General features: G+C 44.8%; 1 protein-coding gene across 1 annotated transcript in view; it reads right to left on the reverse strand.

The window, feature by feature from the left end:
* The window catches only part of fat1a (FAT atypical cadherin 1a), a 102359-nt gene that overhangs the window by 54526 nt on the left and 24700 nt on the right, over positions 1–23133 (reverse strand). Inside the window, exons 4-8 of the mRNA XM_070437152.1 lie at positions 12607–12668; positions 4189–4518; positions 2242–2458; positions 1689–1754; positions 699–838 (exon numbers count right to left, since the gene is read on the reverse strand). Of these exons, the coding sequence (XP_070293253.1) occupies positions 699–838; positions 1689–1754; positions 2242–2458; positions 4189–4518; positions 12607–12668 (815 nt within the window). The remainder of the gene's footprint in view (positions 1–698; positions 839–1688; positions 1755–2241; positions 2459–4188; positions 4519–12606; positions 12669–23133) is intronic.

The following is a 23133-nucleotide window of genomic DNA, read 5'->3' on the forward strand; positions in this document are numbered from 1 at the left end:
AAGACATGCAGGTTCATTGAGGGTGAAGGAGGGGTGTAGCTGCAGACACGGGCTGTGGAATGCACACTTTTTAAAAAGCGCCTGGCTAGACAGGCACTGTTCTTCCGCCCTCCTCTCTTTCTTCCTCCCTCGCTCCTAGGCCCATCAGAAATGAGACAATGGAAGAATCCTGGAGCTGGTCTGCCAAGAAAGCGGTTCTGAACGCTCCTTGCCTGTATCCCAAATGGCACCTTGTTCCCAATAAAGTGCATGATAGAGTGAATAGGGTTCCATTTGGGATGCAGACCTCTTCTGCCGCCGGTAGATGTGGACAGAGAGAAGAAGGAATTCATCCGCCAAGCACATGTTATGACGTTAGGGGTCAAGTTTGGAAAAGCGAGCGCCTGGAGTATGTGCGGTGTTGACCCACGCGCRAGTCTAATCAAAAACAGGCAATGGATGGGCGCACAGATTTTCTGACCTCACTCTAGATCCACCTCCTTGMTTAACYCCTCGTCTGTCTGTCTGGCTGGCTGTCAGACAAAGGGAGTCACAGCTTAATTTAAATTTGRCAAGAGTGCCGAAATCACAACTAAAAGCATTGAAACGGATGGACACAGAATGAAGACTCTCATGCAAACCATGTTTATGTTTCATCCTACCTCATAGGATCCRTGACAAACTCTACCGCCATCAACAAACATTAACGTTCCAATTACCTGGGTGCTGACAAATCGCGTCCCGTCCGTTGCCTCCACTGTCAGGTTATAATTGGATTTTTGCTCAGCATCGAGGGGCCTTGCCACGATCAGGGTCCCACTGGCYTTGCCCACGTCAAAGCGGCTGTCGTAGTTCCCACCTGGTGGAAACGACGGAAGGAAGGGTTAGGCGGGCGCACAATTAAAATGGACAGGAAATGAGTGGGGCTATCATCACCTGTTTAAATTATGACGCAGTACTGGAGCTAGGTAAGCTAACAGTGACATATGGTTCTGTTTGGCTGTGGCGTTAGGCAAGAGGAATTTATACATAAATTGTATGTAATCCATGTATAATAATAATAATTTATGTATATTATCCATACGGTTGCTTATATTAATATAATAAGCAACATTATCCTTATTGTTGATACATACAGAAGCACATGTGTACTGCACTATGCATCAACAATGTAAAAACATTTTCTTATGTTAACTTTCCAGGCTCATTATGGAACCATATGTGCAAGTGGTATGATGTGTATACATCAATCGCATACAGTTAGTTGCATGTGTCAATAGATTCCACAAGACACCATGAATGAAATAAACATACGGTACATAGACAAAATGGAGCCATATGTTCATGTTTATGTGCGGTATATGTGTTTATGTAAATCTGTTGTCACACGATCACAAGAATGACAGAAACAATGCACAAGCTCAACCACGTGACAGCACAACTGGGTTCAAACACTATTTGAAATCTTTCAAACACTTTGAGCCTGCATGAAGTGTAGGATGGGCGGGGTTTGCACTTCTGGGACTATCCTATTGGTCTATTAAGCCAGGCAAGCTCAGTCAAGCACACCTAAAGTAGTTTAAATGATTTCAAATAGTTTTTGAACCCAGATCTGCATGACAGACATCACAGTCAACAATCTCCAATGGTATTAGAGATCACTTAATACAGCCAATGACAGCAGAGAGATCCCATTACAGCAGATCTACCTTCCGCTGTACAGTTGAGGTCGCAAGCCATCTGAACGATGTAAAACACTTCCCCCGTGTCTCCTTCTGGACAAACCAAATCCAGTAAAAGAGAGACATTCCCAAAGGAGAAAAGAAGAGAAGAGCAGCAGAGAAGCAGAAAACATAGAAAAAGAGAGGGAAGGCGTCAGTCAAACGTTGGTTAGAAGAAGGGAGAAGGGAGAAGTATTTTTCAGGAAATATCAGGAAGTTTATGCAGTAGAGATGTTAACATTCACCATGCAAAGAAGTCACTATTAGAGACTCAATTATTACAGTGAGCAAGGAGAAAAATTGGTTCTACATTGGTTTTGTTTTTGGGTTTGTACGCTTCACACTCATATTCGCKTGCTTGGGTTAGTGTTAAGAAGAATGCTACAAGAATCTATGCCGGGGATGTCTTCCCTTGACTATACAGCTAGATCCATCTCCTTCTAGAATGCATTCAACTAACACACATACACACGCATGCGCGTATGCACAGACCCACACACAACCTAAAACAAAACCCTGCATCCACTCGTCAAGGTTTCACCTGTGATCTCGAACCAGACTGGCGTGTCCGACGTCTCCGTGGTTATGACCCCCACCATGTGCGCCACGGGGTCGCTCTCCATSACTGAGAAGAAGAAGGGGGGCTCCTCAAAGGCCAGGGGGGGCGCGCTGGCCGCCACCYCCGGCTTGGGGATCCACTCGATGTGCAGCCGGCAGGTGGACGACTTCTGGGGGCGCCCGTTGTCCACGGCTTTGATCTGATAGAGAGAGGGAATGAATTGATTTGAATTGATTTGGGTAAGTAAATTATACAACAAAACACATTGGACTCCCAGGGGATAGCACTTAAAAGCATTAATTAAAATACTTTAATTAAAACACAGGGAGAGAGGGGGGAAAGAGGAAACAGACAGAGAGAGAGAGCAAGAGAGAGAGAGAAGTAGAGTGAGAGACAGAGACAGATAGGCCAAGGGGTCAAAGAACGGTCAGCCAGCCCACATGGAAAAAACAACAACCGAGCAGAACACCTGTTACCATGGCGTCCCCCGTTAAACAGATGTACGGGGAGATTACTGTGTTAAGTGTCTAATTCCGTCAAGTGAGATAAATCTATCACAGGCAACATTGGCCCAAAAGTTCTATGACATAAAAGTACTGTGACTATCCTAAACCTCAAAATGCTATTAACAAATGCAATATGGCATGTACATTGRAAATGTAAAAGTAAATCAATGTGAATAAAGCAAAGCCCCCAGTCCGATATGTCCAGTAATTCTCTAAAACCCTGGCTCTAGTTTAAGATGTCATATAACTCAGTATGTACATTGACATTCCTCTAAAAGCTAAATAAAATCTAAGCCTAAATGACTTCTCCCTAACTATACTGAACCAAAATATAAACGCAACTTGTCAAGTATTGGTCCCATGTTTCATGAGCTGAAAGAAAAGATCCCAGAAATGTTCTATACGCATAAAAAGCTTATTTCTCCCAAATGTTGTGCACAAATTTGTTAACATCCCTGTTAGTAAGCATTTCCCCTTTGCCAAGATAATCCATCCACCTGACAGGTGTGGCATATCAAGAAACTGATTAAAAGGCATGATCATTACACAGGTGCACCTTGTGCTGGGGACAATAAAAGGCCACTTGAATGTCCAGTTTTGTCACACAACATAATGCCACAGATGTCTACATTTGAGGGAGCGTGGAATTGGCATGCTGACTGCAGGAATGTCCACCAGAGCTGCTACCAGATAATTTAATGTTCACTTCTCGTATGCTATCCATTTGTATTTATTGTATGTTGCTCTTTCTATGCCATTTTAATATGAGAAATTAACCAATGATATTAGGCCACTCTTGGCCATGATTACAGACACCTGTGTGTCTTGACACTATATATAAACGAGTCATCCCGCAGTGTCTGTGATTGTACCCTGATGAAGACAGCTTGCCTGTCGAAACGTTGGTAAATTAAATATTTTTGCATCTGAGCTCCTAGAGTGTGCGGCTCTCTTTTATTTTCAAATGTTCACTTCTCTACCATAAGCTGCCTCCAAAGTTGTTAGAGTTAGAGAATTTAGCAGTATGTCCAAATCGGCCTCACAATCACAGACCACGCCAGCACAGGACCTCCACATCTGGCTTCTTCACCTGCGGGATCATCTGAGAACAGCCACACGGACAGCTGATGAAATGTAATGAAGCCCTTTTGTGGGGAAAAACTCATTCTGATTGGGTGGGCCTATGCCCTCCCAGACCCCCCCATGGCTGCGCCCCTGCCCAGTCATGTGAAATCCATAGATTAGGTCCTAATGAATGTATTTCAATTGACTGATTTCCTTATATGAACTCTAACTCAGTTTTWAAAAATGTCATTGTTGCATGTTGCGTTTATATTTTTGTTCAGTATAAGATGCGRAGGAATTTCYTAGCGAAAAATCCAGAGTATAAAAACGATGAATCAAAATGCGCTAGGCTACTTACGGTGAGGATGTCATACTCCCCGGCGGAGGAGAACTTCTTGGACGACACCAGACCCGTCTTWGGCTCGATGAAGAACTTCCCGTGCTCATCTCCCTCCTCAATGGAATACGAGATCTCCGAGTTGGCACCCCCATCGCGGTCCGAGGCGATCACCCGGTACACGGGATCCCGCTTCAGAGCCCGGTCCTTTTCCGTTTTTTCCCGTTCCGGAAGCTTGATCTTGTAGATCTTCTCCAGGAACTGCGGCCGATTGTCGTTCTCGTCCAGGACTTTGACGATGACACGGACCGTGGTGGATTTKGCGGGAACCCCGTGGTCGGTGACGGTGATCTATTAGGGAAAAGTTGGGAAAAACATGGAATTAAAATGGGAGTATGGAAATTATGATRCCTGTGACTTTATTCCGAGCAACAACAAAAAAAGAGCAGGAAATATGGAATTAGAATGGGAATTCCATGAGAGAAATTTGGGGGAAAACATGGAATTACAATTGGAATCCTATGTTTGAGACTGTGAGAGGGGAAAGAGAGAAACGTTGAATGAAACACTTCAAAGGATCTATGTGAATTAAGTGTCATCACATTTTGAACGGACATTGTGTTCCATATTCCCATGCAACCTTGGAAAGAGTGTTGTCACGTAAACATTTCCAATTAAAGCCACGTTTAAAACCAGTTTAGYGAAACAATGCATATACTGCAGAGGAGAGGGGGGACCAGGCAATAATGGYGCACATATGTGTAAGYAGTAAACTCTGCATCTCGTGAATAYGTAATGACCGGAGCTCCGACRTTTGAGGACGTTCCTTATTCGAAGTCCTTGAATTAACCAAAGAGAGCGGAGGTAAAAAGCAAACTCGCTTTCTTCTCTCCCCTTTCCCTCGCTTTCTCCCCCTTTCTCTTTCTCCCCCATTTTCTTTCTCCCCCYTATCTCTTCCTCCCTCTCTCCATTTCATTGCTGTGCTCACAAATGTTTCTCAGTTAGTCAATTGGCTGCCAAAATTGAAGCAATTCCTTCCGAGATTAGCGAGCTGTCAAGTCATTTTATTCAAAGACCCACGCTGTGCTTCCGAGAACCAATATGCGAAGGGAACAGGCTGTTATTCACTCGCTCGCTTATTGAAGTTGAATTGTTCCCTTTCCTTCTTTCTTTCTTTCCCTTTCAGTCATTCTTTTTTATGGTGAATGGATTCAATGAATGTGAGAGGCAAGTCATAGTTTGSCGTTTTTTTATGAGACGAGCGCAACAAGACGGTCCAAAGACCACACTCGCTTTGCTGCTTTGCTTTTCTGCCACAGAAGAATGAGACTCGTCGTTATTTTGGTGATGTAGCAGGTCCCGTCTCTTTGGTGAGCAATGTGCCCCTGAGCAAGGCAGTTAACCCACTGTTCCCCGGGCGCCCAAGACGTGGATGTCGATTAAGGCAGCCCCCCAGCACCTCTCTGATTCAGAGGGGTTGAGTTAAATGCGGAAGACACATTTCAGTTGAATACATTCAGTTGGACAACTGACTAGGTATCCCCTTTCCCAWTGTCTCCTTAGTGCTGCAAAAACAACATATTCCGTTAAATGGGTTTACCTGATGAATGTATCACCATCCAACCAGACACAAGGAGAAAAATATACTTTTTATCTATGCTTATGTTTTTATATTTATTTTTTWATTTTTTAACACCTTTATTTAACTAGGCAAGTCAGTTAAGAACAAATTCTTATTTTCAATGACGGCCTACGCCGGCCAAACCCGAATGACGCTGGGCCAATTGTGCGTCGCCCTATGGGACTCCCAATCACGGCCGGTTGTGATACAGCCTGGATATGAACCAGGGCGTCTGTAGTGATGCCTCTAGCAATGATTTCTTCCTCACAGCGAAATAAGAATTAGGTATCAAAACACCAGCCTGGTCCCAGATCAGTTTGTGCGGTCTTGCCAATTACCATGGTCAGTGACACATAGCACAAACYGATCTGGGACCAGGGTTTAAAGAAAATTGGAGAAGTTTGATTAAAAATAGTTCAAAAATAATAATGAAACCCTACAGCCCATAGTTTGCTGGAGAGACTTAAGTTTGTTTTAACATTAGTTTTAACACTTGGTAGTTTGAACACTCAGCTGTTTTAACACTTTGTTAATTAGGCCTGGCTTACTGGCTGAATGGTGTCTTTCAAATGAAATGCACAGCCAGCTTAATTTACGCAGCCAGCAATAAGCTTAGATGACCCAAACAAACACAACCCTTAAATCTCATGAGTAACTGGGAAACTGAACTGGGGTTCGTCTATCTCACAGCCGGGAGAGATGTGAGCAATTCTGAGCTTAAAGCGTCAGAAATAAAAATAAAGAGCTGAACAATAGTCATTTAAAACCATCTGCTCAGCGCTTTAGCAAAAACACTTTGGGGTTGTGGTCACACGCCATTTGGCACTAGCAGCGACAATTAGCGGCATAATGTGTTTTTGTTTTCCTGCGCCTAGTCGGTCCAAGGCCGCCCGAGCTATTTGCCCGAACAAAATTAATTAAATGGGACGACGAGGACCATTCGAGTTCGAGGCGGCGTGCGCCTCTCGGGAGCAGTGTTGCCGGTGCGTTGGCCCGTATTCTCATATTCTGTAATGAACATTGCCATTACGGGCAGATGAGTTCATTTGGCCCCGTTTTCGGATTATATTTATGCATCCCAAATGGCACCCTACATTTACATAGTGCACTACTTTTGACCAGAGCCCTAGGTGTCCTGTTCAAAAGCAGCGCACTATATAGGGAGTAGAGTGTCATTGGTACACACGCTTTGTCCACAGTTCCCTGTTCCCTTTGTGAAATCAAAGCAGTGGATTGAAAAAAGCTGAAGATGAGGACCCGGGCTAATGTAAACAGCTGAACTCGGCTGTGTGTGTGTGTGCATCCCAAATKATATCCGATTCCCGATATAGTGCACTTCTTTCGACCAGAGCTCACAGGCCTCTGGTCAAAAGTAGTGCATTAAATAGGGAATAGGGTGCTATTTGGGATGCAGSCTGAATGGTAATTATTGCCGAGCGACCGAAGAGACAAGATAAGAGCATCAATTACAAAAACTAACTGAACTCTGTAATACTGTACGGGGAACAAGTGGGTTAACTGCCTTTCTCAGGGGCAGAACGGCAGATTTTTACCTTGTCAGACAGAGTGAGTGAGTGAGTGAGTGAGTGAGTGAGTGAGTGAGTGAGTGAGTGTACATGAGTGTAATCTCCACCCGGCACAGCCAGAAGAGGACTGGCCACCCCTCATAGCCTGGTTCCTCTCTAGGTTTCTTCCTAGGTTTTGGCCTTTCTAGGGAGTTTCCTAGCCCCCGTGTTCTACACCTGCATTGCTTGCTGTTTGGGTTTTAGGCTGGGTGTCTGACAGCACTTCGAGATATTAGGATGTACGAAGGGCTATATAAAATAAACTTGATATTGATTGATTGAGATGCTTGTGTGTGCGCTTCCGAGCCGTGCTAGACAGTTCTCATCAGCACATCCTACTCTTTCAAAACAAAGCTTTACCAGAGGCCAGTCCCAACAACGTGAAGACCGTCACAGTTTCTCAGGCTTTTTGTAATGAAATGTTTACACTTGGCACGTCTGCAACAACCCCTGTCAAATGGCAGCCAACTGTCAAGTCTGATGTAGTGAAACATTAGTGCCTAGACACTTCAGAGGGCATTAATCAAGAAAGTGGCTGAGACTATAGAAACTTGGGAAGTTGATGTAGAGATATGCCTATAGCAGGAACATTAAACTGCCTCTCTTTCAGGTCTGGGCGAGCATGTCCTAACAATGTCTCCCTGTTGTTTCCTCTCTCCCCCCTCCCTCTCTCTCCTCACCTCAATTCAATTCATTTCAAGGCTTTATTGGCATGGGAAACATATGTTAACATTGCCAAAGCAAGTGAAGTAGATAATAATCAAAAGCGAAATAACAATAAATGAACAGTAAAGATTACACTCACAGAAGTTCAAAAGAATAAAGACATTTCAAATGTCATATTATGTCTAATACAGTGTTGTAACATGGTGCAAATAGTTAAAGTACAAAAGGGAAAATAAAAAACAAAAAATGATTCTTTACTGGTTGCCTTTTTCTTGTGCAACAGGTCACAAATCTTGCTCCTGCTGTGATGCACACTGTGTATTTCACCCAGTAGATATGGGAGTTTATCAAAATTGGGTTTGTTTTCGAATTCTTGTGATTCTGGTAATCTGAGGGAAGTATGTCTCTCTAATATGTCATACATGACAGGTTAGGAGTGCAGCTCAGTTTCCACCTCATTTTGTGGCAGTGTCCACATAGCCCGTCATAGCAAGGCTATGCTCACTGCGTCTGTACATAGTCAAAAAAGTTTGGTCACCCGGGTGAATGGGGAATGGGATGGATTGGTTGGTAGGTGGTGTGTGTGTGTGTGTGTGTGTGTGTACGTGCTTGCTTGCTTGCCATCTGTGCATGTGTGCAAGATGGAGGCATTTCTTTGGGGGCCGCACAGCCCTCCATGGGCTCGCCAGAGGTAGCCTGACTGCCATTAGGTACCGAGATGAGATCCTCAGACCTGTGAGACATATGCTGGTGCGGTTGCCCTGGGTTCCTCCTAATGCAAGACAATGCTAGACCTCATGTGGCTGGAGTGTGTCAGCAGTCCTGCAAGAGGAAGGCATGGATGCTATGGACTGGCCCGCCCGTTCCCAGACCTGAATCCAATTGGCACATCTGGGACATCATGTCTCGCTCCATCCACGAACGCCACGTTGCACCACAGACTGTCCAGGAGTTTGCGGATGCTTTAGTCCAGGTCTGGGAGGAGATCCCTCAGGAGACCATCTGCCACCTCATCAGGAGCATGCCCAGGCGTTGTAGGGAGGTCATACAGGCACGTGGAGGCCCACACCACTACTGAGCCTCATTTTGACTTGTTTTAAGGACATTACATCAAAGATGGATCACTGTAGTGTGGTTTTCCACTTTAATTTTGAGTGTGACTCCAAATCCAGACCTCCATGGGTTGATAAATTTGATTTCCATTGATAATATTTTGTGATTTTGTTGTCAGCACATTCAACTATGTAAAGAAAAAAGTATTTTAATAAGAATAGTTCATTCATTCAGATCTAGGATGTGTTATTTTAGTGTTCCCTTTATTTTTTTGAGCAGTGTATATACACACACATGTATATATGTACACCTACTCATTCAAGTTTTTCTTTATTTTTTACTATTTTTACATTTTAGAATAATAGTGAAGACATCAAAACTATGAAATAACACAGATGGAAACAGTAGTTACCAAAAGTGTTAAACAAAATCAAATATATTTGAGATTGAGATTCTTCAAAGTAGCCACCTTTACCTTGATGACAGCTTGCACACTCTTGCATTCTCTCGAACACTTCCTGAGGAAGTCACCTGGAATGCATTTCAAATAACAGTGTGCCTTGTATAAGTTAATTTATGGAATGTCTTTCTTCTTAAAGGGTTTGAGCCAATCAGCTGTGTTGTAACAAGGAAGGGTGTGTACAGACGATAGCCCTATTTGGTAAAATACCAAGTCCATATTATGGCAAGAACAGCTCAAATAAGCAAAGAGAAATGACAGTCCATCATTACTTTAAGACACGAAGGTCAGTCAATCCGGAAAGTGTCAAGAACTTCGAAAGTGTCTTCAAGTGCAGTCGCAAAAACCCATCAAGCGCTATGATAAAACTGGTTCCATGAGGACCGCCACAGGAAAGGAAGACCGAGAGATACCTCTGCTGCAGAGGATAAGTTCATTAGAGTTACCAGCCTCAGAAATTGCAGCCCAAATAAATGCTTCACCGAGTTCAAGTAAACAGACAAATCTCAACATCAACTGTTCAGAGAGACTTGGGGAATCAGGCCTCAGGTCGAATTGCTGCAAAGAAACCACTACAAAGGAACCAATAAGAAGAAAAGACTTGCTTATGGCCAAGAAACATCAGCAATGGACATCAGACCAGTGCCAATTTTTCCTTTGGTCTGATGAGTCCAAATGTAAGATTTTGGTTCAACCCGCCTGTCTTGTGGAGACGCAGAGTAGGTGAACGTATGATCTCTGCATGTGTAGTTCCAACCGTGAAGCACGGAGAGAGGAGTTGTTATGGTATGATCTCTGCATGTGTAGTTCCAACCGTGAAGCACGGAGGAGGAGTTGTTATGGTGTAGGGTGGTTTCCTGGTGACACTGTCAGTGATTTATTTAGAAGTCAAGGCACACTTAACCAGCATGGTTACCACAGCATTCTGCAGTGATACACCATCCCATCTGATTTGCGCTTAGTGTGAATTATCATTTGTTTTTCAACAGCACAATGACCCAATACACCTCCATGCTGTGTACGGGCTACTTGACCAAGAAGAGAGTGATGGAGTGCTGCGCATCAGATGACCTGTCCTCCACAATCACCCGACCTCAACCCAATTGAGATGTTTTTATTTTATATAACCTTATTTAACTAGGCAAATCAGTTAAGAACAAATTCTTATTTACAATGACAACCTACCCCAGCCAAAGTTGGACAACTTGTGCGTCGCCCTATGGGACTCTCAATCATGACCGAATGTGATGCAGCCTGGATTCGAACAAGTAGTGCAGTGAGATGCAGTGTCTCAGACCACTGCGCCACTCGGGAGCCCAAGGTTTGAGATTAGTTGGAACGCAGAGTGAAGGAAAAGCAGCCAGCAAGTGCTCAGCATATGTGAGAACTCCTTTAGGACTGTTGAAAAAGCATTCCAGGTGAAGCTGGTTGAGAGAATGCCAAGAGTGTGCAAAGCTTTCATCAAAGCAAAGAGTGGCTACTTTGAAGAATCTAAAATATATTTAGCTTTGTTTAACACTTTTTAAGTTACTACATGATTCCATATGTGTTATTTYATAGTTTTGATATCTTCACTATTATTCTACAATGTAGAAAATAGTTAAAATAAAGAAAAACCCTTGAATGAGTAGATGTGTCCAAACTTTTGACTGGTTCTGTATATATATATATATAAATACATAAGAGAAAAGAAGTGTACAAATGTCACTGTGCATTTTAATTTGGCCCCAACATGAAAGAACTGGAGGAGCGCTTTGAGCTTGTTAACATTTAATGTGGTTATTTAACGTCTGCTGGAGCATTTCTTCAAACGGGACAAATGAACAGCGTACTAATAATAAACGGGTCTGGCTATGTATTCGTAAAARCAGGAGTCTGTTGGAAAAACACACTGGCTATCAGCTCTCTTTATCTCTAATGCTACTGTCACACACCAACCAATGCCCCTGAGATTAACCCTCAAGGGTGGCTTTTGACTCTGACTGTCCTGGGAATCTGCTCGGTCGTTCGCACAGAGGGCTCCTAACCTGGTCACTTTAACAAATTAAAAGGGCTTTTGTGTCGAAAGCTWCAATTTAGTTTTCCTCTCTCTTGAGGCCTCTGCAACTCGGCACTCAAATCTAAGAGTAGGCCATTTCATTTATCATAGATGTGGTTGGAGAGAATGAGAGAGAGGKGAGGGAAAAAGAGAGAGCGAGAGAAGGAGAGAGGAGGAGGAGAAGCGGGAGGCAGTAAAATGTCTTCCTCAGGAGAACAAATCTCTCCCCTMCTCTCCCCCACTATCTTTACTCTCCAGTCCCAGAATAAAATGAGTGCGTCCCACTGTAAAATGAGTATGAAAACACAGGGAGTGGCTGGCATGCAGGCACACATCGGCATTAATTGGCATCCAATGAACCTCGAATTGCATTAACTCCTATAACGATAATTAAGCAGCGCCCAATCTGGTTAATCGATCTTGGCACAAAATTAAATGTGCTGGCGTTAAACGTTTGGTTAGGTTGGGCAGAGGGAATGGAATGAAGAGGGGGGTGGGGGTGGAGTTAGAGAAGATAGAGAGGGAGAGACAGAAATAGAGCGAGATAGAGAGAGAAAAAGTGAGTATCCACAAGTTTAAACATCAACCCGGCGTTGAAGGTTCGCTTCCTGCCCCGGCTTGCCTCCCTCGATCCCGTGATGGTACACTGGAGAAGAACAAAGGCACAGTCACCCTGATTCCCCCCTGGAAATCTCAAACGGCGGAATCATGATCCAAAACCCAAACCCCCTTCCGCCGGTTAGTGTGGAACTATGCGCTGCGTCTCTGTGCCCCAGCTTGTKTTGGTTGGCAATACTTGGCGCTCGGCCAAAGTACGTTGGTTGAAGACAGCCAAGCCTAAAGGCCGTTTCGGCTGAAGAGGTCGTCCTTGAGGGCCTTTCCGATGATTAGCAATGCTGCTAATGCTTCTCCAAACAAACACGAGGGCTCACACAGACGGACAGACAAGGAAGTAGACCCGTTTTTTTCATTCCCCCTCTTCTTTCTCCCTCCCCCCTTTCTGTTAGTGGTAGACCAGACAAAACAAGGTGCTTACCTCAAGAATGTGCTCGTCCTGCTGTTCTCGATCCAGCTTCCTCGAGGTAGTTGTAACAAGACCTGTTGAGAGAAAAAGGTTTGCTAGTATTATGGCCCCGATCAATGTATCAATGTTGCATCAATGTTATATTGYCTTACTACAGGACAATGTGATATCCATTTTCTTGACTTGCATGCAATCATGAAAATGAAATCACAAAACCATAGAGAAAAAGGCAGCTAATATTGAGAAAAGGGCATATTTGTAATGGCAGACAAACTTCATTACAAGACACATGATGTGCTTCCTAAAGCCAAACTAACACTAAAGCATGAAAGGGCCAGGGTAAATAGGGGTAAAGGGTAAACATTTACAATGTTTGTGAAAATCAAGCCCTCCATTCTATGTTTCCTTGGTTATGTCATCCAACCCTTCTTCTAAATGACCTGCGAGAGGAGGAAGGGGCTGAGATACAGACCCTTAGAAAAGTCTCCAACCTCCCGGTCACCTCCGCGACCCAGACAGGTCCACTGTCAGGCCACCCCGTCCGCCACAAGTGAAATATCGCGGAGGTCCGCTAACGGGCTCTGAAACAGCAGTGGCCTCTAAACTCTAACTGAGGTTTATAACGCAAGCTGAACAAATACAGAGGCAGGCAGTCAGAGGCAGACACAGTCAACTGCAGCCCCAAGCCCGAGCGCCAGAGTCTCAACTCATCTGTGTAGGGGTTTCGAATGAGATCCCATGGTTTGTTTTAAGGATTTYGAGAACCCCCGATTTCCACTGTGACTACAATTATTTTCACACAGGGGGGGGGTGGTGTTTCACTTTTTCTGAGGGCTACAGCAGTAGTAGGGACTTAAAGCGTTGCGTATCCCGGCTTAGCTAAGAATAAAAAATCAATGCAAAACTCATGCCTCGAGATCTGATCCGATTTGAATCAGATTCAACCAAAGGACAGGGAGAAGAGAGAATTTAAAAAATAAATATGGCTACATTATATGAGCAGTCTCTTCTCCTCAAATAATAAGCAGTGTATTCTCACTCCCGGCGTAATTGTAACCTTGCAGTAGACATGAGTGMAGAGTAGACGTGCCAGAGCAGACCGCACCAGAGCCGGCTGGTCGACCTGATTATCATAGCAAAAAAAGGATTTCCGAAACCCRAGCCCATCAATGGCACATATGGTGCAAACCAGAATAGCAAGCCCACAACTTACAGCACCTCTCAAAATAGCCCTGCACGGCAAATGAAGGACTCAACTGAGCCAGAGCTCCCCCGGGCGTCATACTATACCCTAAAAATGAACAATGTTCATTTGGAATTTAAAATAAATCAAAACAAAGCGAYATCAGCATTAGAGAAAGACAATGTTTCCCTTGTGTGCTAAGCTAGTTTTTGTTTGTTTGTAATACGTTGGAAAAGCTTGTCCAGGAAATTGGTGGCGATTAAGAAAGGAAGGACCCTTGACAACATGTCACTGTCAGGACAAATGCAAGAACTAAGTCAATGGGCTACACTGTACTGTTGTAATAATGCTGGGTAGTTTGGCGATGGGTAGTGTTATGGGTTGATACTAGCAGCTAACTGTGACGTAGCTTTTAAAAGGTCACGGCGAACAAGGCTCTTTGTAAAAGAAGGTAAGGCATATCGGTGGGGCTGTCCTGAAAAGCGGCCAATTTGCAAGGCATCTCAATGGACATAAACAAAGTGATCGTATTACCCCCATTTCCCAACGAATGAAAGAGAGAGTGGCTCACACACACACACACACACGTATATACACACACACACACAATAATATTACCCACATTTCCCAAAGACTGGCAAAGAGAGGGGGTTGCGCTCTCACACACACACACACACATTCCCCTTTGTCAAGCTGCCAAGTGTGCCAGGCTGAAAATCCTCCACAGCTTTAATTAAAGGGGCGGGGGTTGACTCCTCCACACCTCCATCCTAGCGAGAAGCTAAATTTAACTGAGGTAGAACTCTTAGGAAACGTTGCTCTAAATTGATCCGGATGGCTGGAGCTCTTTCTTTTCTTTTTTTAAAGTATCTTAGCTGTCTCCAAGCTCTCGGGAGCGGTCCTTTGATGTGKGGTTATAAGCATCAACAACTATGAAGTGGTACTCTTAGCTTAGCGTACGTTCCTATCTTTACCTGAGCCACGGCTCCAGGCTTCCAGCCTCTGAAGATCAATTCTGCCTATGGATTGGAAATACACTGCTGCCAATAAGTACTATACACAGTGTACTAAACATTAAGCCTCAAATCGTCGGGGCGTGGACTCGAAGGTGTCGAAAGCATTCCACAGGGAATGCCCGGCCCATGTTGACTCCAATGCTTCCCACAGTTGTGTCAAGTTGTCTGGATGTCCTTTGGGTAGTAGACCATTCTTGATAGTTACAGGAAAATGTTGAGCGTGAAAAACCCCAGCAGCGTTGCAGTTCTTGACACAAACTGGTGTGCCTGGCACCTACTACCATACCCTGTTCAAAGGCACTTAAATATTTTGTCTTGCCCAATCCATGTCTCAATTGTCTCAAGGCTTAAAAATAATTTGTTAACCTGTCTCCTCCCCTTCATCTACACTGATTGAAGTGGATTTAACAGGTGATATCAATAAGGGAACGTAACTTTCACTTGGATTCACCTGGTCAGTCTATGTCATGGAAAGTTTTTTTACAGTCGGTGTATAGCTATAGAGACTAGTCCTAGATACAGAGTACAGACAGAAGTCAACATGACTAAGTTGTGTTAAGATTGGAGGAGCTGTACAGCTGTTGGCAGGCTACATATAGGCCTGCCAACAGGCTACATATAGGCCTGCCATCAGGGAGAAGCTTGCAGTTCCAAACCCAAAAACCAGCTCTCAAAACACACACACACACGCAATCACACACACACGCAATCACACACACACGAAATCACACACACACTAGACAGCAGAGAGAAGGTTGCCGTTCGCGCTCCAAACACACACAAGCCTCCTGAGGAGTGGGCTGAGCCAGGGCCGACAGTAATTACAGCCAGGCTGTTTTGAGAAGAGGRGAAAAACAACAGTTGCAGAGGAGAGGCACTCCTCAGCATGTCCTTCAGCACAACCGCGTCTCCAAAATGGAGGCCGGGGGAGCTGTCCAGGACGATGCCAGGCTGGGACGACACAACCCAGGTATTACTGCGGTGATTAGCAGTCTAGCAGGGTGACACATATTTAGCTGTCGACTGCAGACGTGTGGGAATGTTGTTGGTGTCTRCAGTGGGTGGTTTAAACCCTCCCCGGTTATGAACGAGCTATATGAGCGCCTTGAGGTATTTACCGTAGTTGTTGACAAACTAGCAAAAATCTCCCCGAGATATCATTATTTGATCTAGGTCGGGATTGCTGTTTTTCTGTTGTTGTGTCGAGGGTAAAAAAATATATATACAACGGCCCAGGGCGACTCGTTTTTCTCATAAGGAGAAAACATTTAACCTCTCCTAGCTTCGTGTGCCGAAGACAACAATTTCAACATCTTCGTGTTTCATTGTAGAATCTACCAACTAGCTCCAACCTAGTCTCCGGGGAGATTTGTTTCCTGCACTTGTTGCTCCGTCACACAGCCAACACAGCCCAAGAAAACCGGCATTATCCCAAAGCGTGTGTCGCACGGCAAAGTATCCCAAAAGAAGTAGCCCAAAGCATGGCCGACTTGTGTGAGGGGTTCTAAGATAAGGCAGGATAAACACTTAGAGTAGAGAAGGGGTTGTTTGGGTGYTCCTTTAAAGGTGAGCTGCCACAGAGCCGTTGACTGGGGACCATTGATGGGCCTCCGCAGATGTATCATTTAGCTAAGGGAAAGCCGCACTTCACACAGCTTACAAAAGGCCCCTGCCTTCCCCATAAGAGCCCACTTCACGCGTACTAACAGGGATTCAGACAGGGACACAGATTCACACAACAAGATAGAAACCACCACACACTCGGACAGGGACGTACTGACAGGCACACACACAGACACAGTGTAAGTGGACTCAGACAATACCCTCCTGTGACCCTCCCACACCTGCTGCTAAGAGGGGGTCTTTGTGAAAATGGCTAGCATTTAGCGAAGGAGAGAGAGAGGGACAGCTAAATCCCTTCAAAACTAAAATGCCTGCCCCGCTCCCCTATGCACGCACGCACGCACGCACACACCACACACCACACACCACACACACACACCCCAAGGTGGGATAGGGATGCTTCAGAGGACCATGCTCCCTACCTCATTACCCTCCTACCAGGTAGCTAATAGGACTCACCTAATGGATATTCATAAGAGGGGATATAAACAAATCCCGCGTCCCTCATGGAAACCTATTCCCTACATAGTGCACTTCTTTTGACAGTGGGCCCTGGTCAAAAATAATGCYGTAAGTAGGGAATAGGTTTCCATTAGGGACGCAAAAAGAGGGACCCCTAGCTCACTGTCTCTCTGTAGACGGTTCTCGAGTAGGACGGATACAGGAGATCTGGGGAAATATATCATCTCCAAAACTAATATTCATATGATGGAAGCCGAGGAAWTWTGGAAGCTTGGGAATTTTCCCCGACAGGATGTGCAGGACTGCCGATAAGCGGAAGCACAAGGAAGYGCAGTTGCTTACGACCATAAACATAAATAAATATCGACACTGAAGGAACGCAATTTCGGGGACCAATTTTCATAAGGTCAATGTCATCTGTGGTCGTGGTACATTGAAAGCGTATCCGAGCCACCTGGGTGTTACTGATTCTGATTCCCATGGTTAAATGTGACTGGGGTCGTATTCACAGGGCACCAAACGGAAGACAACTGGCTAAAACAGTGAGGGACTTCTCCAAKGAGAGGCACAAATGTTCATCTCCCGTTGCAAAACGGTGTGCTAACGGTGTGCCTATAGGAATGCAGCCCTTGTCTGTTTTTTATGGGGGGGGGGGGTTCTGTCCAGATGCCTGTTTGAGCGTGTGATTGATGTATGGTTTGGTGACGGGGATGAGTAATTGGGATGAGTAATTGGATACTGTGGAGCTGATTACCAGCTGGGGTCTACATACTGGCTATACTGTTTATATTATGCCTGAATGTAATGTCTCTGCCTTCAATTGAGAGAGAGAGCGAGAGAGCGAGAGAGCGAGAGAGAGAGAGAGAGAGAGAGAGAGAGAGAGAGAGGTAAGAAGAAAAAGGTAGAGCAAAATAGACAGTGAAAGACCGGAAACACCTTGTGTGTAAGTGAGAAAACACCGATCCCCAGGCAGATGACAGACATGTTTTTGTTTTTTTACATCGGCTCCTGTGTACATTCCCGTTCTCAGTCACGCGCTGAAGACAGACAGTCTGGTCGGTGTGCAAGGATGTAGATTCAGCTGTTCCCAGAGAGGTGAGGGAGGTGCTTAGGAGCTTAGGAGGGGGCGAGCCGGGAGGAACAGGTGTGCTAAGAGCTCATACTTAATGAACCTTGAAGCCTTGTAGTGCTATAGGCCTCCCTCACACTCTCAGACAGAGAGACAGATGGACACACACGAGGCAGATGGACACACACACACACACACACACACACACACACACACACACACACACACACACACATCTCTTATACACATCTAGATGTGTATAAGAGACAGCACACACACACACACACACACACACACACACACACACACACACAAAAAAAACACCCTACAAAGGTGCAGGTAGCTAGAACCTGTCGATTAGTTTTCCCTGAGAAAAGTATACTCCATCCCTTTCCTTTCTTGCTCCTTTAACAACATTTGGTGTCTCGTGCCGATTGTTCGGCCCCCGAATAGCAGGAAACGGCAGGAAGTTGTTGGTGGTAGTATCCATTTCCTATCTGGCTTCCCCTCGCTATCGGCCTGGGCGCTTTGAAAAACGCGGTGCACATTGTCAGATGTTTTTTCTCTTCCCTTCTAATAGAGAAGGCGTCGCTGAAAGCTGATACGAGTATATCACGGAGTGGATGATTTGAAGYCCGGACCCCACCGGCTATTTTTTTYTTCCTGTTCTAAAGGCTTTTCATACAACTACCGGCATTAGAAATGCATATAAAAGCTGTCAGAGGAAACCATGCTTGCCAACGCAATACCGAGATATTCCTTTTCAATTTACTACAATGACTGGCTCTCGCTAGGAGGAGGCGTTGAGCCCTCATTTTCAATGGTGGCCCCAAAAAAAGAAAAAGAAATCACCTGGGTTTATCTTTCCCGTAAATTTCAATACGCGGGTCAACTGCTGCCGCCAAATGCGGGGGAAACAATGTGGTATACACAACTCTGTCCCACACAGGACATGCCATTGTCAGGACTAAAAGAGGAGGSAGAACTAAGTGAATGGGCTATGCTGTACTGTTGTCAAGTGAAGAACATTGAGTGCCTCATTGTGAAAGGGGAGGTTTTGTGTGTTTGTGCTCCAAGGCTAACTTTCATACAACAGACTATACAATAGTCTCTTGGGCAAGGCCAGTGTTTGATCCTAGGGAACCTTGAACCTATCGTCATAAAAGAGAGTCCTAGAGGGATCGTAGTTAAACACTGAAATACTGAACCAGAGACTATTGGTGCTCTTGCTCTTACAGATCACAATGATCATCACCTTTATCATAATCATCAGCACATGATGACACATTGGGGTATCACCTTTGGACTACATAGGATTGCCAGCTAGTTAGTCTAATTCTATCACAGACTCTCTGCGATATTCTTGTGATCTTTGGCTGACCTCTACCTCTCCCTCTCTCTCCCTGTTTCCTGAGTGCAAGTGTATTTCCGACGAGAAGTCACGGCTGTTTGAGCACAACCTCTAGTTCCGACATTGTTTAAAGCCCAGTCCAAACCGTCGCAGCAGGCTGCCTTCGTCATTTAAATCCCTCATTTCGCCAGGTATCATTAACAGTAACCGTCTTCCTACTCTCCATCTATRCAGGTAGGCAGCTCACGTCCACCTCTTCCTGACGACCGCCCGAGAAATACGCCCCGACCTCGCTTTTAAACGAGAGGCCAAAGCGTTGTAGCGATTTAAAGCGTGGAGAGTGCACGTGAGTGTGGAGGCTTGTACAGAGCAGGAGGTGGGTAACTCGGTAACTCTACTCCTATAAGAGCTYGCTGGGGGTCAAGCCGAGCGAGGGTGGGAAAACAGAAATGTGTTTTCCGACCGGAGCTGTGTTTGAAAAGGACGCTGAACCCACAGAGAGAGAGAGAGGGGGAGGGACGAATGAGAGAGGAGGAAGGGAGGGAATCCTGTGGTATGTGTATCATGATAAACCTGATCCGCTTCAACACAGCGAGCGGGTGGGTTAGCACTAGATCAGGTGAAGGAGAAAGGGGAAGAGTCGTTCACACCGGCTCTGGATACACACCACTGAGTTATGTGAGGAGGCACATACAACGCTACAAACRCAGACTGCACACATACATTGATGGCCAAGGAGTCAATCTCACAAAGCAGACAGTATTCAAGTGACCCAATTCTCCTTGGCGTCTTCGAAAGACTGGGGAAAAGAAAACATTCAAACTTCCAAACAGCGGGGAGGAACTCTTTTTATTCCAGACCAAGCGAAACCCCAAAACCCATGAATTCCCATTGTCAGCTTTCTCCGAATGGGATTGCCATGGTGTCTTGCGAGAGAGGGAGAGAGCTGGCCTTGCACTTAAATGAAACCCCCAGAGTTACAGGGAACTAAACAGCCGGACTTGTTTACTCTGCAGAAATAAAGTAAGCCTTTCATCCAGGGATTTAGCCAGCCGATACGGGGGCTGCACAGGGAAAAGGGCAAGGTGACACAAAAGCAGCCAGGAGATGAAGCCTTCATCTGCGTTTGAAGCCCTCGGACTGTCAGGCAATAAGCTACAGGAGGAAAATGCTAGCTTCAATGATAGCTAGCTAGCTAGCTAAGCTACACGTGTCTGCAAGGCTCACCAAAATAGGGAAAAGGCTGACCCAAAAGTGGCATGAGAAGAAGCCTTCATCTCTCTGCATTTGAAGCTGTCAGACATTAAAGCAGAAAGCTGAAGGGAAGAAATGTTAGCTTCAAAGCTAATAAGCTAGCTAGCTACACGTGTGTATGCAACGTTTGCCAAAACCCACACATACAACACACACAATTTTTTTCCTTTATTTTTTYCCCACCCCTTTCTAGAGCTTTGTAGATATGCCAAAACAGGGCCTTGCTCCCGTTGCTGTTTTTGAACATATAATTACAGAGCGTGCTGTCCTGTAATATGTGGGGAGAATGTCATATTGAGTTGATAATGTCGACCGGGTATGAAGCCAATCTTCATCCKTCGTAATGGTAGTGATATGGAACATAAAAAGTTAATGTGTCTCTCTCTCTCCATATTAATGCACATAGAACTGATTTAGTTAAGTTTATCTTTGAACAAATGTGTTCCATTCACTTCTGAATATTACATTTAATGTATTCAGCAACAGTTGAGATGCACTCAAATCTCTCTCTACCTTCCCTCCCGCACTCTCACTCACTCTCTCTCTCTCTCTCCCTCCCTCCCTGTCCTCCAGAGAARTTGCACAAACACATTTACGGGGGCAGTGATTTAGTTGAAGTTTCTCTTTGTACAAGCCGCCTCTTTGTCGAAACCTGATGCTCGGAGCCCTGGTGTTCCACTGATAAAAAATGTAAAACACTTTGATATGCATGAATGGGTTTCATCCCTCGCTCACCGCCGTCCTTCGTGTAAACCATTTGAGAAGGCCTACAAAGCAACCGGAGAAGCGGTGCGTGTTTGGAGCATAAACAGGTAGATTCAGCAGCCCCGTAAAGCTTTGAGTTTCATAAATACCCCGTAATCTGGAAGGGGGGGGAATATTTGCTGGTAATATGTAGGCTAAGAAGGAGCATTTGGTTCAAAGGGCAAGTTGAAATCTGCTCTGTGGTAGCTAAATAGGGTCGTTTTTGGAACATCCAAGAACAATGCGTCGAAAGACCGTGACACATATCGGATACGTTAGGAGGCAAAAACACCCAACTACAATACACTACAGTGGAAGCGACTATGGGGCCGATCTAGAGCAGCTAACCGGAAAATAGACAGACGGACACGTCAATTCACTTTCTCAGACACACCTTTGGCTTTTCAACAGTTGAGCGGTGACGTGCTTTCCATCTCAGAGGTCAAATGAAAATCACTGGACGTCAGCCCAAATCRATGGCCGGGGTCAAATATGGATCTGCCCATTGATCAGAGGGCACCAATGGAGCTCTTAAGGGAACACAGTAAAATAGAATCAGACAATCCTGTTAAAACGGAGGGTGAAATTAAACCTCTTCGGCTGATCAGATCCTATGTGATTAATCACCGGTGTGCATTCATGTCTAGGCTGGTCTGCTCTATATACTAACTACAGATAGGAGAAACTCAAATCGAGGCCAACTCYTAAATTATCTCGACAGCATGAGTCTGGTGAACTCATCTCTACTAGTCTATACTGTAAACCACTTCAAGAATGCCTATGTCACGCCCTGACCTTAGAGATCCTTATTTATTCTCTATGTTTGGTTAGGTCAGCGTGTGACTCAGGTGGGAGAATCTATGTTTTCTATTTCTTTGTTGTTTTTGCCTAGTGTGGTTCCCAATCAGAGGCAGCTGTCTATCGTTGTCTCTGATTGGGGATCATATAATAGTTGTCATTTTCCGTTTGGGTTTTGTGGGGTGTTGTTTTCCGTTTAGTATCTGTGCCTGACGGAACTGTTCCCTTTCGTTTTTTGTATTCGTTATTTTTGTTTGAGTGATTCTTGACAATAAAGATCATGAACACTTTCCCCGCTGCGCTTTGGTCTTATTCCGACGACAGCCGTTACAGCCTGCTCCACTTCAAGAATGCCTGCTCCGTTGCAAGATAAATACACTTTACTCACTGTGTTCAGGATGTCTTATCTGTCTAAGTGGAATCTTACAGTCAACCCACACACACACACACACACCCACACTCACAAACCTTCCACCTCCCACACAACTCCCACCTTAATTATCAAACCTATGCCTAAATGATCTAAATGCAGACAAATGCGCCTTAGAATGAAAAGAAAGAAAGAAAAAAACGTTCTCTTTCTTTCTTCCCTTTCTTTTCCGTCTCTCCTTGGAGAGTTGCCATTAGTCGGGAAAGCTGGAGAGAGCATGCTACATGACGAACCCTTATTTGGTCAAGAACATTTACATTGGCCCCTGCTATAACAAAAATAACCACAGTTTGTTGATTGGAGGACCGCCTTGCAATATGGGACCACACAAGTCAATAGGGGAAATTGAGAGAGACGATTGCTCTACCGCCCATTCCTCATGTCAGTTTAAATGAGTTCTTTGCATTTAAAGCAAAAAGAGACTAGTATGCAAAACTCAGAGGAAGGATTTAAATTAGTTTGTTAATTAGCAGTTACTGAAAGACATACAAGGTTGCACAATGCAATCAAAGTAAACAGGCTTGTTTGTAATGAGCATTCTGTGTTAATTATTAAAAGGGGACATACAAATATAATTTTTTTGATTGACTTGATTCAGTCTAGCAAACT

Source organism: Salvelinus sp. IW2-2015, linkage group LG34, assembly GCF_002910315.2.
Source record: "Salvelinus sp. IW2-2015 linkage group LG34, ASM291031v2, whole genome shotgun sequence".
Taxonomy (NCBI): domain Eukaryota; kingdom Metazoa; phylum Chordata; class Actinopteri; order Salmoniformes; family Salmonidae; genus Salvelinus; species Salvelinus sp. IW2-2015.